Source organism: Anser cygnoides, chromosome 1 (assembly GCF_040182565.1).
Source record: "Anser cygnoides isolate HZ-2024a breed goose chromosome 1, Taihu_goose_T2T_genome, whole genome shotgun sequence".
Taxonomy (NCBI): Eukaryota; Metazoa; Chordata; class Aves; order Anseriformes; family Anatidae; genus Anser; species Anser cygnoides.
In genome coordinates, this window is record NC_089873.1 from 61084624 (window position 1) to 61102226 (window position 17603).

General features: G+C 44.4%; 1 protein-coding gene across 8 annotated transcripts in view; it reads left to right on the plus strand.

Annotated features, from left to right (window-relative positions):
• HIPK2 (homeodomain interacting protein kinase 2) overlaps positions 1–17603 on the plus strand; it is a 135930-nt gene that overhangs the window by 89389 nt on the left and 28938 nt on the right. For 5 of the 8 annotated variants that reach the window (XM_066997849.1, XM_048050937.2, XM_048050868.2 and 2 more), the window contains 7 exons: positions 2027–2150; positions 4311–4430; positions 5204–5302; positions 6327–6511; positions 10209–10371; positions 12956–13175; positions 14979–15100. In XM_066997849.1, the coding sequence (XP_066853950.1) occupies positions 2027–2150; positions 4311–4430; positions 5204–5302; positions 6327–6511; positions 10209–10371; positions 12956–13175; positions 14979–15100 (1033 nt within the window). The remainder of the gene's footprint in view (positions 1–2026; positions 2151–4310; positions 4431–5203; positions 5303–6326; positions 6512–10208; positions 10372–12955; positions 13176–14978; positions 15101–17603) is intronic. The other 3 variants (XM_048050693.2, XM_048050629.2, XM_048050761.2) reach the window with 3 other exon arrangements.

Below are 17603 nucleotides of genomic sequence, written 5' to 3' on the forward strand. Positions count from 1 at the left end.
CTCCCTCCACTTGAGTTAGTGGGAGGGATCTGAAGTTCAGGCAATGAGAGGCTGAGCTCTCATTAGTGACCAGGGACATTTCGTTCACAATGTGGAAGGCAGACAGGGAGAGGCAGATGGCTTTGAATGCAGGATTTACATAGTAATGAGATTCAGGTCACCATAGCTGTCTTTTTCTCTCTGCATTTTGTCTAGGTGTCGACTAGTGTGCAGGGATGACAGAATAGGAAGGAAAGGAGGAAAATTAACCCCTTGTTCCTAAGTAGAGATTGGTGTTAGAATAAAAAGTTTGTTGTGATAGGCTAAAGAGCAGTGGGATATGAGAACAGCAATCAAAGCTGAAATTAGAAGGGCTAAAGGTAGCTGCTTTTTAAGTTGCTGGCGTGTGGGTGTTGGTTTTTTGTTTGTTTGTTTTGGGAATGGCACAAAGCAGACTAGCCTTAAAATCCTAGAAATTCCCTTAATTCTTACATTCCGTGTCACTAGTTTGAGAACAAATAGTTTGGGGCTTTTATCATTACAGGTCAGCCCAAAATTGGGGAAGTTTGTGTACTAAAGATAAGGCGTGGATTCTTGTTACATGGCCTTTGCTTGTTTCTTTGGAAAAAAAATACCATTTTGCTTGGTTTCTTAGCTAAAGACTTGTCTTCACATGACTGTGTAATAGCACGATTAAAACATAATATTTTCCACTGCAATCGGTAATCCTTAGTATGACCTCACTGGTGTCAGATCTTATCCTGATGACAGATGGGAAACTAGGAACCATGGGTCCTGTTTCTGGTTCTGGATGGTGGCACTTGATTAGCTCAGTAGTCAACCTCAGACATTCCCAAAATATGCATCAGGGCCCAAGAAATCCTAAGGCTGTTTTTAAAATGATGAAAGTTTTAAAGCAATGTGTGTTTCTTTCTCTTATCTGTCTTCTTTTTTTTTTTTAGTAGTTAGAGGAGGATGGGAAAGTAAGTTTCCCTATTGTGCATCTTCTGACTCCAGGAGGTGAGGCTTTAAAAGACAGCATTGCAAGATCTGCAAGAAGAGCAGGAGAGAAGCCTTAGGCGGTCCCTGTGTAAAACAGGAATTATAGCATTGAACTGCATGCGGAAATCTGGGCCGAGGTGGGGAAAGTAAGAAAAGCGACTTGGGGAAGTCTGAGCTAAGAGACTGCAGTGGCTGAGCTGGGTTCTCCGTGACAGCGCGGACGTCCCTGCCACTACAACACGAAGGCCGCTCTGCCTGCTGCGGCCTCATCATAAAGAGAGGGAGCTAAAGCTTTTACGTCCTCGGTTTCCTCAGTGGGGCTAGCTAACGCCGAGACCCGCTGAGCAGAGGTGTTTCGGTGGCCATCCTCTGAAGCAGACAGTAACTACGTGGTGGGACTGCCGCCACTTTTTGCCCGTTTCAGCTGAAAGAGAAGAGGAAATTTAATCAGGTGTCTGGGACAGATTGGAAAGCAAAGGCTTCTTGGCTACTTCCTCCTGAGGAACAGACTTAGATCTAATAGATCTAATTAGGTTATATCTCTGTTTTATGGTTGCATCCATTTGTTTAAAAAGTCAGTAATCCTTTTATACCAGTCCTATAATGATTATTTAATGTCTGGCTGCTTGTGAAGCCCTCCAAGCTCAGTGAATGGAGGATGTTTTGTGGCAGAGAGTCAGCGTGGTTCCTCAGCAAGCTGGGCCTCAGAGCCTCCAGTGGGGATCTTAGCTGAGTGGCCTGGAACGTGTGACGTCCTTGTTGGTGCTTCGTCTTTCCTCCTGTCGAAGGAAAATAATGGCAGCTCTCTCCTTTTAAAGCTGCTGTGAAACATGAGGCCTCAGCAGGGCTGTCTCTTGACTAAATGGTGCCAGAGGACTTAGGCAAAGATAAATATTCACCAACTAATGCTTGGTTAGCAGGTACTTTGCCAGCAGGCAGTGGAGCCCTACAGTAGGAGCAGGAACACTTGTTGACAGCAAGCAGCATCTTGAGTGTGAGTGGATCTGTTCCGGTGGCTAATGTTTTCTAATCTATTCCTTTGCAGAGCCCCTGAAATCATCCTTGGTTTACCATTTTGTGAAGCAATCGATATGTGGTCATTGGGATGTGTCATTGCAGAGCTGTTCTTGGGCTGGCCTTTGTACCCAGGAGCTTCAGAGTACGATCAGGTTGGTATTGATGTCGCCCTGGCTATTGATAAGAGCCAAAATGTTTGTGGCTTTTTTTCCCCCTTTTTTCACAGTGAACAGATGCCAACTTTTTCCGTTTTGCTAACAGGAGGTATTTGCATGCGATTCTTACCCTCCTAAGTCAACTTTTTCATTATCCACCCGGAGTACTCTAGGTAGCCAGTGTGCTATTCAGCATGCTGACTATTAAGAACTGACTGCCTAAGTGAATTCTCAATCAAGAGTAAACGTTCCCGTTGGCTAGAGAGCTCTGTACATGTCTCTAATCATTGAACAGAGCAGGCACCCTTTCTCTACTGTAACAGCAAGTATTAAATAAAGGTTTATTTGTTAGAAGAAACTGCATGAACTCTACTGCATTTCATAATCCCTTTTATGAGGGTGTATATTAAAAGCAATGACAAGAAAGAGAACGTTCACAGTGGTGTAGGTTTCTAGTTAATATAAGCTGTCGTGGTTCTCTCCCTATAGGCTTTTATGCTTCTTTTGTACTCCTAAAACAGATAGCACAGCGGCTTCTAGAGTCAGGGCTGCAGAACAATTTCCATTCTGATAGTCTTCTTCCAGATGATCTTAGCTTTCTGCAAATGTGGCCTGAAAAGGGTCTTTTTACTTTTAGAAAAAAATGAGGAAAAAAAAGAGGGTAATAAGTAAATAACTTTTCGTATATGAAAATGTTTCTTTGACTCATCTTTCACAAACAGTATTTTTTAGCCTGAGTGGTATTTGGCAGGGGAAATATCCCGCAGTGAAGAGATGGGCCATTAGTGATTCCAAAGGAAATCAGATGTAGCTGAAAAACTTCGAAGCGTTTGGAAATCACATACCAAGCATGAAGAGCAGATTTCTTTCTCCTCCCCCCACCCCCTGCCAAAAAGTCATAAAACACACAGCTGAAAAAGAAATCACCATATGTACCTGCCCAGCTTAACTGCACAGTGCAAAGTTTCCTCTGCTGAAGTGCCGTGAAGGCTCCTGGGGAGCTGGGAAGGGGCAGGGGCTAAGCCTGGCCCCTCACTGCAGCGTGTGCTGCCTTGCAGCTCTGGTGCTGGGCTGCAGGAAGGCTCCTGCAGCTTCTCAGGTGCTCGAGGTCCCACGGACGTAAGGAGCTGCTGAGCCAAGCAAGGCATGCTCAATGGGCCGGGATCATGAGTGTTTGAAAGTTGTTGGAACCACAGCTGCTTTTTATGCCTCTATTCTGTGTTTATTTGTTTGTTGTTTTTTTTTTTTTTTTACTCTTCCCTGTCTCTTCTCTCAATAAAATTTTCCATTTTTCCATATAATTTCTAGAGTAGATGAACATTTTATGCATTTTGCAGAGTCTGCAGTAATTTTGCAGAGTGAAACATTCAGAAGTCAGGAAATGCCAAAGTTCAGGTTTCATGTGCCACCCCAGGCGTGTGTTATATCAGTCTTTAATTATGTAATCACATACCCTTTCTCCTTTGAATAAATAAATTTAAGTCTGGGATTCTGAAAACACATGTGTAGCATCTTATAGCTGTCTGAATGCCAGCGAGGTCATAATCATGGAAGTAACCCAAATAGCAAATGAAGTCATGTAGGCAATAGAGATGAAGTATTTTACACACCGTGAGGGTGTCTATGTGTTTGAGTGTATATTTCATCTAAGTTCAAAGATAGTCACTTCATAGTTTTCTGTTTTGAACTTCAAACTGCTCCTAGGAAAGGCTGTGTGCTCAGCTGGGGATAAAAACAGCGAAAGTTAGAGTGCAAATACCAAATTATTGAAATTACCTCCTGGAGAGGAGAGTGTGACATAAAAAGGTGCAAATCATTGAAACTCACCACTGAAATCTCTGTGTTGGTCTTCCCCTCTGACCTCTAAAACCTAGGGACTTTCCTTCATCCACAAACTCTGTGGCAGCATATCGCAAGGGTAAGTTTCCATAGATGTAAATGATAAATGGAGGAATGCCGTACGGGAATTCTCTTTCCTGTCATTCCTTTCAGTGTGGGTTGTTTAATTTTTTTTATTTTTCGGTGAAGTCTAACAGTGCACTACGTTTTCTCTTTCTTTCTTTGTTCCATTGTTTTAAATGCCTCCTGCCCTCCTTCAAGGAAGACCTCCAGAGATCTTCACAGGATGAACAGTGACCTCTCATCCTTCTCTTACAGATTCGCTATATCTCACAGACACAGGGCTTACCAGCAGAGTATTTGTTAAGTGCAGGGACAAAGACTACAAGGTTTTTCAACAGGGATACAGACTCACCGTATCCTTTGTGGAGGCTGAAGGTAGGAAGACGTTCCCTTGTTTCTTTTACCGTGCAGTTGTTGGTTGGAAGTGGGGAGACAACTGGGTCACCTCAGAGCCTAGGTGTATGCTTTTTGTGATGCACCACAGACGCTGGGGTGGGTATGGCCTGAGGTAAAACTGCCATCACAGAAGTCTGCAGCCCTTAGCTCACCTGCTTGGCACCGCTTTGTGGGAAATCCAAGTCCAGAGTTCACCTGGAAATCTCCCTCGAAGTACTCAATGAATTAATGTGTAATTTAAATGAAACATGCCCCGGGCAGACTTTGCTCTAATATCTACTGCATTGAGGAAAAAAAGGAAAAAAAGAAGAAAAAAAAAAAAAACAGAAGGGATTTTACTTCTGACAGTCATATCCATTTGTAATGCAAGTGGGCCTTGAATCTCTTGTACCAGCATGTTTGCTGTATTCGCTCCCTAAGGAGAGAGGCAGTGGGCATCTGGCTGTAAGGATGAGATGCTGAGCCTCACAGCGGGGGAGGGTGTAGAAGACCTTTGGGACACCAACCTTATTTGGGAGATGGTCCTGCTTCAAAGGAGCATCCTCTGAAGTGAAAAAGAGGAAAGATATCTCCAAATGATGCGACATCTGTCATGTAATCACAGTGGAGAAGGCGTAAATGGTGTCTGCTCAGGCAAGAGACATGTAGTGGTCTCTAATGAGGGCAGGATGAGGCATGAGCTGGAAGGAGCACATAATTCGTAGCTGATCGCTGGGCAGTTCTGGTCAAAGCCTTTCTCCTGTTTTGAGCAGACACCAGATGATCATGAGGCAGAGACGGGGATTAAGTCGAAGGAAGCAAGGAAGTATATTTTCAACTGTTTGGATGATATGGCACAGGTAAGAACATTGGTGAGTAACAAGCAAGACCATTTTGCATGCTTTTGGACAACACCAGGAAAGAGGAACTACATGTTTTCTGCATGTACCCCATTCTTGTGCCAGCTTCTGAGGAAAAAAAAAAAAGATTTTGCCTACCAAATCAGCTCATTATGTACTGCTTTGGAGGGGAATACATGCACAGGGGCACGTGTCTTCAATGTGCTGTAGTAAAGCAGCCTTGGAAAATGGCTAAGTCACATGGCTGAGTGTCAAAGTCCTGTGTTTTCTCTTGTCTCTCCGCTGCCCCTCCATGTGACTACTGGCAAATCACTTCACTTCTCTGTGCTTTAATATTTCCATTTGTAAAACAGTGACGTTGGAAATACCCTGGCTGTAACAGAGCTCTGTGAAGTGTGACTGTTTTGGGGAATGAGGAATACTAATTCACTGCGTCAATTCCATGTGGTTGTGAAAGTTAATTCCAGCATAACCACTCCTGTGACTGTATGTCTGGAGTTGGTGCTATCAAAGGCTAGACATTGTAGCATTCACAAGCAAACATGCAGAAATTGAGGAATGAAATCAGGAAAGACTTCATTAACATAAAGTTTTTTTTAATGATACCCGAGTGGAATATTTCCCATAAACTTACTGTCAATTTTTATTTATTTTATATATATATATTTTGCTCACAGTACCCATAGTAAAATATCTGATAGCACAGTCCTTTATATGACAAATATACTGATGGCCAGAGCTTGCCTGCTACCACATGGAAGCTGTTCATCTTCAGTGGAGGGTGACTAAGTGTTTCATTAGCCATTGACCCAAGCCAGCTGAACACTTAACAGTCTGTCTGGAGATCTGACATGCACAAGCCAGATGACAGCGTGACTAGCCACCCCAGAGCCTGCCATGCGACTTCAGCAACTCCTTCTGCAGATATGGAGAGGCTCAGAGGGCTTGTGCTCCAATGAGAAGTAAACACAGTTTGCTGAGGACCTGGCCATCTGTTTTTTCCCCTTGGTGCTCATCCTTGTCCTTTCTCTTTTAGGTGAATATGACAACAGATTTGGAAGGAAGTGATATGTTGGTGGAAAAGGCGGACCGACGGGAGTTTATAGATCTGTTAAAGAAGATGTTGACGATAGATGCCGATAAGAGAATAACACCAATTGAAACTCTGAACCATCCTTTTGTCACCATGACACACTTGCTTGATTTCCCTCACAGCACACAGTATGTGGCTTTCATTTCCCTTGGGTTTTGAATTGAGGGGTAAAGAATTGGTTGTTACTGAAACCAAATGTATCTGAGGGATATTTTTTAAAAAAATGAAACCCTGAGTTTTAATCTTTTTCTGGTCAAGAAAAAAAGATGATTGCCAAATCTAAGGTTGTAAGAATTGTGTTGTAGGTGCTTGGCATTTAAAACACAGCAGAGTGTACTACATTCATTATGTAAATATTCAATAATTACATATGTTTGCATTAAAATGCAGAAGAAATTATGCAATTAGTACTGAACGTATCAGTATATCTCCAAGTAATATAGCCCTGATTGTTAGTGCAGTAATCAACCTTATCTGCAGTGGGAACCGACCCTTCCTCCCAGAACCTTCCCATCTTGCAGGGGTCAATCTGGGGCTGTTCGCTATTTAAGGGAAGAGCTTTTTCTGCAGCAGTCTGGTTTACGGGAACAGGCAGCAGGAAAAAAAGTTCAGTTTTTGGATTTGTTGTTGCCTACCTGTGAAACTTTAAACACATTGCTCTCAGCTGCAGCATTTGTATAATGGAGGTGGACTCCTCTGCCTGATGGAGATGTGAAGAAGCATCATGCCTTCAAGCCTGACTCTCCCTTCTCCTAATGCTGTATCAGGGAGTGTAGCAGCCTAAAATGCAGGAAACCTGCACCCAGCCTATCATAGTCTTCCACCTGGGAAATTCACATAGGGCCAGATTTCTGAGGTGCAAAAGGCAGGCGCACAGTGGGAGTTTTCCAAAGCATTCAAAACACCTACCTTTGAACATCCTGCTCTATGGCTCTTTGCAGTTCAAAGTGGTTTTAGAGGCTGTCCCTTTAGTTACTGGCACAGCACCATGCTTCCTTGGGTGCTAGGTGCATGGGTGCTTAAAGGCCATGAAGAGCTTGGGTGTAAAAGTAATGAGGGCTGCATAAATACTTTAGAAGATGTTTGTGCGCATACTGCAGAGCAAAAAGTTACAGTGCATCAGCTCTCCTGCCCATATCTGTGCTCTTATGTACCTTCAGTACTTCAAGCTCATTTAAGGTATTTTTCTCTCTGTGAAGGAGAGGTAGCTGCTTTTTTCTTGCATTTATCACAAGAGCAGCTGTGTACCAGAAGATAGTGGGCTCATGATCTGTGTAGACCCAGATTTACTCTGCTTAGACATCTCCGAGTGTTATTATCTATAAGTAAATACTAAGTGATAAAGGTAATGAAAACAAGGCAGGATGTTTGTTGTGCTAAACAGAGAAAAAGTGAGTTTCATGTAAAAACATTAAAAATGACAGTCTTTTCTAACAGCATTAGTATCATATACAAAAGTCTTCTCATTTGCAACAGCTGATTGTGTAAGAAGGAGAGATTTGTGGCATAATACGTTGCCTTTAGAAATCTTTCTGCTAACACCACAGGCAGGTCTTCAGTTTTGAAGTTCTTACTCATGGCTGCTCAGGCAAAGCCCCAGAAATGCTTAAAATGTCATTGGGACCAATATCAGTGAGAATTTTATCTGAATAAAAAATTCAGCATTGGGTCTCTGAATATTAAATGTGCCAGCCGGGTGCATAACCCTGCCTAGCCCCTCCATGCTGGAAATGGTGATTGGTAAAGAGAGCAATAAGCTGTAACCAGCGTGGCAGGTTGATGGAAATTTTGTCTGTGATTGCCTGTGGTTTTGAGAATAGAAACTTCAAAGCCTCTAGAGGTGCAGGGACTTGTAATCTCTCTTGAAAGTAAATCAGGCAGCAAAGAAAGTGAAAATGTATGGAAGATGTAGCTTCTGGAAGGAATCACTGTTGTGGCACGCTTCAGAGAGGCTGTAAGTTTGAGCAGCACATAAGGGGCTGTTCTGCTTACTTCCAAGCAAGCAGGAAAGCGAGTTTAGCTCCCTGTCAAACATATTTGACTGTGTGGCTCTTAAAAATTTGGGGGTACTTTCTGTCCTGTTTTGCTCTGTGCCTTTTTTTTTAACCTTTTTTTTTCCTTTTTTTTGAGACACAGAGTACAGTATCACATTAGTAGAGATTATACCATTTTACATAAAACCTTTTGGTAACATGCAATTTACCATGTACAGAAAATGTACTCTTCTCAGTGCGTTCTGCTTTTTGGATGGGAAGTTACATTCATACTTGACTGGGAAAAGTCAATCGAGTAGTCTTCTACCTTCATTTGATAAAAGTGTTTGACTTCTCTAAATGTTCTGCAACTTACAGGTATTTCATAGTTCTTTAAAAGAGTGCACATAATGAGCAGCTATGCACAGTGTCGAGTCTCCCTTGTCTGGAAGTGGTTATGGAACAGATATAGTAATCAAGAAATTACCTGTAAGAGGGGAAAGATGATCATGTGAGTAAGAGATGAGACAGGGATAAAAAGATCCAGGTCTTCTTCCTGACCAATCCTAGCAATCATATGAGTTTGTTCCTTTTGATGGGACTTTTTTTTTCCTTAAGAAGAACGTGACATGAAGTTGTCTTTACTTGCCCTGCCTTTAACAACTTAGATCATTACAAAGGAGGTTATGCATATGGCTGAATTTTTACAGCTACAGCTGATTTTCACTGCTTGTATTTTATATTTTTCTTGGTTGGGATAGTGGAAATGGAATAAAACCCTTTCTATTTTTTTAAGTTGTATTTCAGACTCTGAGGACACATTTGTAATAAACACAATTATTGTGAAAGAGTTGTGGAAATCATGCATAGGCCTTAGAAAAATTAGATTTTATTAAAAATACAGTTTTGCTCAAGACCACTGTATTGTTATCTCTTAAACCCCTGTGTGTCTTGGTATGGCAATTATAAAAGAGAAGTATTGACAGTTTCATGTACCAGACACCTAGAGTGCTCTAGCAATGCAGAGAGTATTTCATCTGCTTTATTGAGGGTACGAAATATGATGCTTCTCAAAATTTCTGTTGCCTTATCAATAACGTTTCAAGTGAGGTCTGTATAGAGGAAGAGGCTGTAATCCTTCTCCCAAGAGATCTGATTCTCAGCTCAAGATAACCTCAGAACCTGATTCCCTTAGGGTATTGATGAATCTGGTTTTGGCATAACCTTTCGGCATATGAATCGTCCCATTCACTGCAAGAGGACAGCTTGTGTGTTTTAAGATAAGCATCTGCGGAAGTGTTTAGCCAGACAGGGGCAATGTTTTATCCGCTTGTCTGGACTGAGCCATCAGGAGCTATGTTTTAAAAGGAAAGAGTAAGACTTTTCAGGGGTCTCAATGACCAAGAACAGTAAAATTCTTCCTTGCTAAAGACTTCTAAAAATACCTTTAGGCATACACCTGAACAGGAAGCATTAGTTGTCTTTTTCTCTCAGGCTCAATCAGATCAGAATAAAGGCAGTGTCTCGCTTGCTTGCTTCAGTCTCTTTCACTCTTCCAAACTAGCTGTTATATTTTTTTCCTCCTGATGTCCGAAGACTGACAGATTTGCTTGCTTTCTGTGTCTTATGCTCTGTCCCATGGGGGCAGTCAGGAGTCCCCAAGCAGCCGCTCTCATCCTGACACCCATTTGGCCCTCTTCAGTGCAGGGAGGGTTAGTCTGACTCTCACTGGTTAAGAAACCTGCACAAAACAGCAAATGCAGGGCTGCTGTAGTGAGCTGTTGCCTCCGCTTGTTGGTTGGTTGGTTGGTTGATTTTCTCTCTTCTCCTTATCTCCCCTTTCCTCGCACAGTGTCAAGTCCTGCTTCCAGAATATGGAGATCTGCAAGCGGCGGGTGAATATGTATGACACCGTGAACCAGAGCAAGACGCCATTCATCACCCACGTAGCCCCGAGCACATCCACCAACTTGACCATGACTTTTAACAACCAGCTGAACACAGTGCACAACCAGGTAAGAACATTGGTCAGCAGCAGCCAGTGCTTGAAACGCTTACGTAGTTGGGGCCTAAAAGATGAAACGCAAAGGCAGCATCTCATTCTCCACACAAAAAGCTGATACTTTTCTACTGTCCTTCCTCAGCTCTTCCTCATTCTTTTCTTCAGGCAAGCATTACTTTCATGACCTTTCGTGTGATTGTGAAACGTTGCCTTCATTGTTTACGTTGTTGTTGGGGGTGATAAATCCTGCTTACCTGGGAAGTTGCTATGGGGAAAAGCTCATTAGTTCCTTAATGCAGCAAGCGGGCAGGACTGCACTCAGTGGATCAGGCAGAAGTATTTGTGATCTTACAGCACTCCTTCAAATTGGCATTAGGCAAAAAGAATTTAAACCCTTCTATAACAGACAGGGCACTGTAACAGCTCAACAGGAAAGAAGATTTTAGGAGTAATGTTTATTCTTCTCTCTCATTGGTTTCACTCCAGGTGCCACAGCAGACACGGGCACTGTGTTAGAGAACACACTGCAAACCACACTGGTGGGCTCTGGCTTTGTAATCACACTTTGGACTCCTGCATTAGTTGTACATACCCCAGTGTTGGGCAGTGCCGTGCTGACAAATCTGCTATGACTCGCAAGCTAAGTTGTTTACTGTGGGGCTGTATTACAACAGCAAAAGGAAACTCTCCAGGGACAGCACTCTAGGAGACTGACGAAATAGCAGCTATCCTTTAAGCCCTTCTGGAACAGGCTGCTTGAGATTCGCTCTAGAGATTGCAGGTGGTATTGCGGAAATGGTGCTTGGCATTTCAAAAGCAAAGGAACTAAAGGATTCTGTGTGGATGTTCAGGGTGTTCCTGTGTCGCTCAGAAAGCCAGACTTCATGACTCAGTTCTCGATGCATGTGATCACAGAAGGTCTTTTGGAGCAATTCATTAAGCAGATGCACACAGAGATAGGTCATGGTTCAGTGTGAAAGAGTATTAGTTACAAACACTAGTTCCCATTCTTGACTGTTTCTGAGATGCTGACTACAGAAATTCATGCTACATGCTCTGCTAGGCCCCAGCTGCAGGGCAGAGACACCATTTGTACCACAGTTGCTAGTAGGAAATGCAGACTTGCTTTCATTTCCTCACAGCTCACTTGATGTTCAGATCGGTTGTGAGCTGGGGAGGTCTGTGGTAATCTCAATTTTCATACGGGATGTGCTTTGTGAGCAGAACTGGTATCTCCAGTGTTCCTGGAAGAAGTAGTAAAAATGTTTCCAGGAAGGGCGTTCTGATTTGAACAAGCTCCAAACCTTTTACCATCCTCTTCAACACACCAGTCATCTTGGCTCCCCAGTGATCCTTGTCTCTGCAAAATCTCTGGGTTTTGCCTCCTTCCAGTTGTGACTCCCCAGATCAGCAGTGTGGGAGCTGTTGTGGTTGCTGCTGGGCGTGTTGCACAGGGGAACAGATCGCACTTCTCTGCCTCTGCACAGAGCGGGAAGGAGGAGGAAGAAGAAATGTTTCACCATAGCGTCTCTTGTGGCTGTGCAGCACGGGTACCCCTGCCCAGCCCAGTGGCAAACAGGGCAGTGCATAGTGCTGGGCCTGCTGCCTCCTACAACCGGGATCAAGGCTTCATCTCGGTCTTCTTCATACATTCACTACAAGATAAGTGTTGTCTGACCCGTCGCCAGCAGTGGTGCTGCTGTGTTTGGATGGGAGGGGTAGCAGGGAGGAGAAAGATGGGCTCTGTTGTGGTAGATCCTATTTGCATGGACCTGAATGCTAAGGGCATGTTTTTATAGAGCAGTGGCAAAGCTGTTTAGGGGTTGTTTGTCTGCAACTGCTGCAGACTCAGTCCAAATAACACACAAGTCACCATAAGATTTCTAAATGTTTTGCAGAACATTGTGCTGATTTTTGTGACTGTGCAACATCCCCTGCTGGAATTTCTGCTCTGAGAGGTTTTAAAGTCAAGCCAAGCAAAATTTGGACTTTGAAAGTATTATTGCTATCTAATGTTATACTTCTGATTCCTCCAGATTCAAACATAACTTGAGGGGCATGTACCAGCTTAGATACAAGGTAGAGGAAAGGCTGTAATCCGCCTCTTAGGGTGAGGCTTTACAGGGTACGGAGGTGCCGAGTTTCTTTTACTTCAGCAGTGTGAGCTTCTTGTTGAACAGTGTGCATGATGAGAGAACAACGTGATTTGAGGGTAGTAGCATTTTCTGAACTCATCTTCTTCATGCTGCAAATCAGAGCCAGTTGGGGGCTGGCTGGGGCTACAGCTCTGCTTTGGAGAACATGCTATGTCTCTGAGCAGTCCACAACAGCGCTGTATAGCCATGGGTCCCATGGCGTGGTACAGCTGCTATTATTCAGGTAAATCATGCTCCTTTCCCCCTTGCTGCCCTCACCTCTGCACTCCTCAGTGTCCTGCTCTACCCTTTGTTTGTTTTCAGTTTGCTGTTTTTTTATTTAGATTTTTTTTTTACTTTATCTTACACTATTTTACTTTCTTATTTTAGTTTTGGATTTTGCTTTTTCCCATCTCCCTCATTTTTTTGTTTGTTTTTGTTTAATTCCCGTCATTCCTTTAGACCACCAACCTGGCTCCCACCTCCTCCAGTGCCACTATTTCCTTAGCCAACCCCGAAGTCTCCATACTAAATTACCAATCTGCACTCTACCAGCCCTCAGCGGCGTCCATGGCTGCGGTGGCCCAGCGGAGCATGCCCCTGCAGACAGGAACAGCGCAGATCTGTGCCCGGCCTGACCCCTTCCAGCAAGCTCTCATCGTCTGCCCACCAGGCTTCCAAGGTAAGCAACAGCTTCACCAGCTCTTGGCCACCCCCTGCCCTGTCCCCACTGCTCGTTTATTTAGCTCTTGTTTGAAACGAGCTTCCTTAGTGCAGTTCATATGGAAGAAAAAATGAGCACTGAGGTTGTTGCAGGTTACCTGGATGTCAACGGGGTGAAATGTCTGCAACAGCAGAGGATTTCGCAAGCAGTATGTTGCCTTCACCTCATGGGTTGGAGATGGCTGGTCTAAAACAATGGGGCAGGCACTGGTATCTCCAGTGGGAGGGGTAGGGAGTGAGGGAGAACTTGTAATATTTGTCATCCTTTGCCCTGAACAGAAATTTTGAGGATCTTCTGCCTTACCTTGGTGAACTTGAAAAGTTTTCCCCACAATAACAATTAATTAGGACATAAATAACTGCTTCATCATTTCTCATTAATTCAGATGTTAAAAGGGAAACGCAGGAAGTTAATGCAGTGCAGAGCATGGTGCTGGTAGGGAGGAGGGCTTGCCCCCAAGACAGACACTTCCCTGCTGCACACAGCTCTGCCTGTGTATACCAGTGCAAGGTACTGCTGTCCACTCTCAGACTGAAGATCTTGGTTTGCATACCAGATGTTCCTGTCTGGACTAGACACATGCAGGGGTAGTGACTCCAATAACTGTACAGGAGCAATTCTGTAGATGAGTCACTGCTTTGATTTAGGAGTACTAGCATGTTCACTAAGAGTACTAGCTAGTGTCAACGAACTGATGTTTCATGCCTCTGTACTCCCAGTGTACAGACCCCTCGCCATCAGACAAATTGGTTGATGACCAGTCGTAGCCACTTGTCCTTCTCTTGACTACACGCTGTAGTAATTTCGTAAAACTAGCTGGCTATCTGTAGGATGTGGTCTAAATAGACCTCAGTTCAGCTGGTGCAAATTTTGCGATTCATTTTTCCAAGCCTCTCAGTACATCTGTCTCTAGGCACTTGTTAAATGTTCTGCAAGATTATCAAAGCTCTTTTGAACTGGGGGAGTTTAGTTAGACCTCTTCTACATAGTTAAAATGCATCTCAGGGGTTTGACTTCAGAAACGTATTGCCAGAACATGTAAGCTAACATCTTCAGCTTGCTGTCTTGAGAAAGCTCTAAAAGAGAGGAGGTAGCATGGGCTGTACTATGCACTAAGGTGATGGAGTGGGGAGCTTTCCCCAGCTCAGTTAGGCTAATGCACAGCTAAGCCAGCAACGGTTGGATTTTGAGTTGCACTAGGTCAAACACAGCCAAATAAGAGCCTTCTCAAGATAACTCCTGGGAAGCTGTGTAAGATAAAACCACTCATCCCAGACAAGACTGAGTTAGTGCACAGTCCTGGATTCCCATCCCACTGTCCCACTTTGGTCACAAGAGAACATTCTCACATAGCAATGATTTTTGGCTGACAATGACCATTTTCTGTTGTCAAACCAGAGAAACATCAGGTAAGAGAAACCACTCCATCCCCTCTCTACCTTTTCTCCTTGTTCTCATCATATTCAGTTGTTTCGCCTGGATTTGAGATAAACTAAAAATATGAAATACATTAATCCCTTAACATCTTTGAAAATGTCTTTTCTGTACCTTCATGCATGTACCATGTTTATTAGCATCTGATGGATATTTTTGGACTGGGGTGGAATATGTGGGACTCTAGAGACCAATTTTTCAGAGGGACTATGTACTGTGATATAAATGGACATCAGTGGGTGCCTTTAGGCGCCTCTGAAAACCAGACTCCCACTCCTAGCAATGCTGTTGATGGCTAATGCTGTACTTTCTGTGCTCATGCAACAGGGTTACAAGCCTCCCCTTCGAAGCATGCTGGGTATTCAGTTCGGATGGAGAACGCCGTTCCCATTGTCACTCAGGCTCCTGGGGCCCAGCCTCTGCAGATCCAGCCAGGACTTCTCGCACAGGTAATGAGCTCTGAAGACACCAAGCAGAGCAGGTATCTTTTGTGTTACAGAGCTCTTGGAAGATGAGGAGAGTAGCTTTTTCTGAGGGTCTTCCATGATGCAGTTTGGAGACTTGTGCAGCCATAAAGAGCCTTCAGCTTTAACTGTTATGTCCAAACCTCACCCAATTCATTGTTCCGCTCAAAAGCTGCATCACAGTTGCAAAAGTCTGTGGAAAGACTGTCTTTACTTCTGCTTCTCCACTGAAATCAGTGGAAACCTCAGAGAAAGCCATGTCAGGCCTCTACTGAGGAAGAATCAGTAGGAACCTTCCTTCATCCCGAACTTGTAGTCTCAGTGGCAGTTTGTGGCCAGGAGTTGTGCTGGTGAATTGTATGCCACTGAAAAACATCTCCCATGCTTTAATTTTTCAGCCTTTTATGAATTGTGCCTGTATTTTTAAGTTATGAGAGAGACGTAGTGTGCAGAGGCAAGGGCCTGACAGCCAAGGAGCTCACCTTGTCATCAGCACCTGTTGGCACAATTCCCCAAACTGCCCTCACAGAAAAAGCATGGTTCTTCCCAGGAAGACACCCAAATGGGAATAGGTATCACTGTTCATGTACACTTTCTCAAAAGAAACCCAAGCTCCTCAAAACAGAAGAGTAGTTTATCGCTTCTTGTGCTGCCTTCAGCGCATCTGGCCTTACTGCTTTTCAGTTGGTGCCATGGTAGTTCTGCCAATATCAGGCAGAATAATAAGTGTTTCTGGGAGAAAACAAACAAACAAACAAATAAAAACAACTTGTATTTAGCATTAAGTTGTGTGGCCTGGAAAAGATGACCTACAAGTCAAAATGCGTGCCTCAGGATTAGTTCATCTGCCATGCTGTCATTAATGCCAGCATATGCAGTCAGGTACCAGCAGATTTCAAGGTTTATGTCCATGTGCTGGGTTGCCAGGATAAGACTTGGAATTGTGATTATTCACCAGCCACCAACTGCACTTACCTGGTGAAGACAGATCAGAACCCAACTTGCAGCCTCCATAATTTCCGTTAGCTGACATGCCCTGCCTGCTCCCAAGAAAAGAGTCTTTGTCAGAGGGCTGTCTGTTTGACATAAGGCTGCTGAAACATTGAATCTACCTCGGTTGAAGCCTGTCATAACAGCCTACATGGACCATCTCTCTTGTTTGGTGGGAAAGGAGGGCCTAAGAGGCAGTTGACCTGAGGGCTGCAAGAGTCTGGCCTGTCGTGGCGTTGGTGCGCATGGTTACAGAGAGGAGGGTCAGATCTGAAGCACAGTGAAGACAGCAGGATCCTGAAAGATCTTGTGCCCTGCAGTTCCTTTTTCTCCTCAAGGTGGCCTTGTTTGGGTCACCGCTCAGTCTGGGAGAAGCTCGGGAGAAGCTTTGCTATGGATCGCTGCCCTGCCCCAGTTACAGCAACTCTGGTTGCTTGGGCTGCCCTCTGGTACTTTATATTGACATTTTATGCACTGTCACTTAGACAATGGAATTTAAGCTGTTTCTGAGAAATGCTCGTCACTCGCATAGATTTTATTTTTCATTTACTAGAAGAGAGGCAGTCTGTCTGTTGATATATCTGTCTGTCTCATGCGATGAGAAACACTAGCTTCTGCTCTGATGGCAAGGCACTCTGATTGATGCTGGTGGCATCTGGTGTCCACAGGCCTCGCTCGGTTTGGGCTGAGCAGCTGGGCTGATAAACAAATCTGTACCCAATTCCAGTTTCCCGAATGGAAAAACACAGCTCCTTTGTAATGCATTGTAGTCACATCTGATCTCTGGATGGCTGTGCGTCTCTCTCTCAGCTGAGAGCTATTCCTCTCATGCACAGCTGCTTATCTAACGCTGTTCAGCCCGGACTGTGCATTTGCTCCATCTACTAGAGGGACAGTCCCCAGCAAAGAGCCTGTTGCCTCCAGAGCCCACTTCTGTCCTTCCACACGCTCCTTGTGCCCTAGCACTGTGCGGTGCCATCAGGCCCTCCTCTGCTGCCCACCAGCCAGCATGCGACGTGGGTTGCTCTGCTCGCCCACATCACGATGGCTGCGGCTGGCAAAGCCTTGCCACATCCCAGTGCAGCTGGCATCCAGCGCTCCCTGTGTGTTTTGTGTGAGGCTGGCAGTCCCGGAGGCAGGGCAGGGGAAGGAGTTCCAGCAGCTGGATGGACCCACGGCAGAGGCGGTGATGGATCTTGAGCACTGTCTCTGGCAGCTGCATGTGTGCAGCCTGTGATGTGGAGTTAGACAAAGCAAGCAGGCTGCAAGGTGCTGAGCCAGTGGTGAAAGTACCTTAAGTAACTTGTTACTTCTCTGGGTTTGTTTCCAGCCTCCCAAGCAAGGTTGTCCAAATACTGTATGCACAGACTAGTGAAAGAGGACTGATCCTGTCTTTACTAGTACTTCTCTGCAGCTTCAGATCTCAAAAGGGACAAAGCCATACAATTTTTTTGGCAGGCTTCCATGACGTGACCCAGAACTGTCCCCTGTCCTTGAA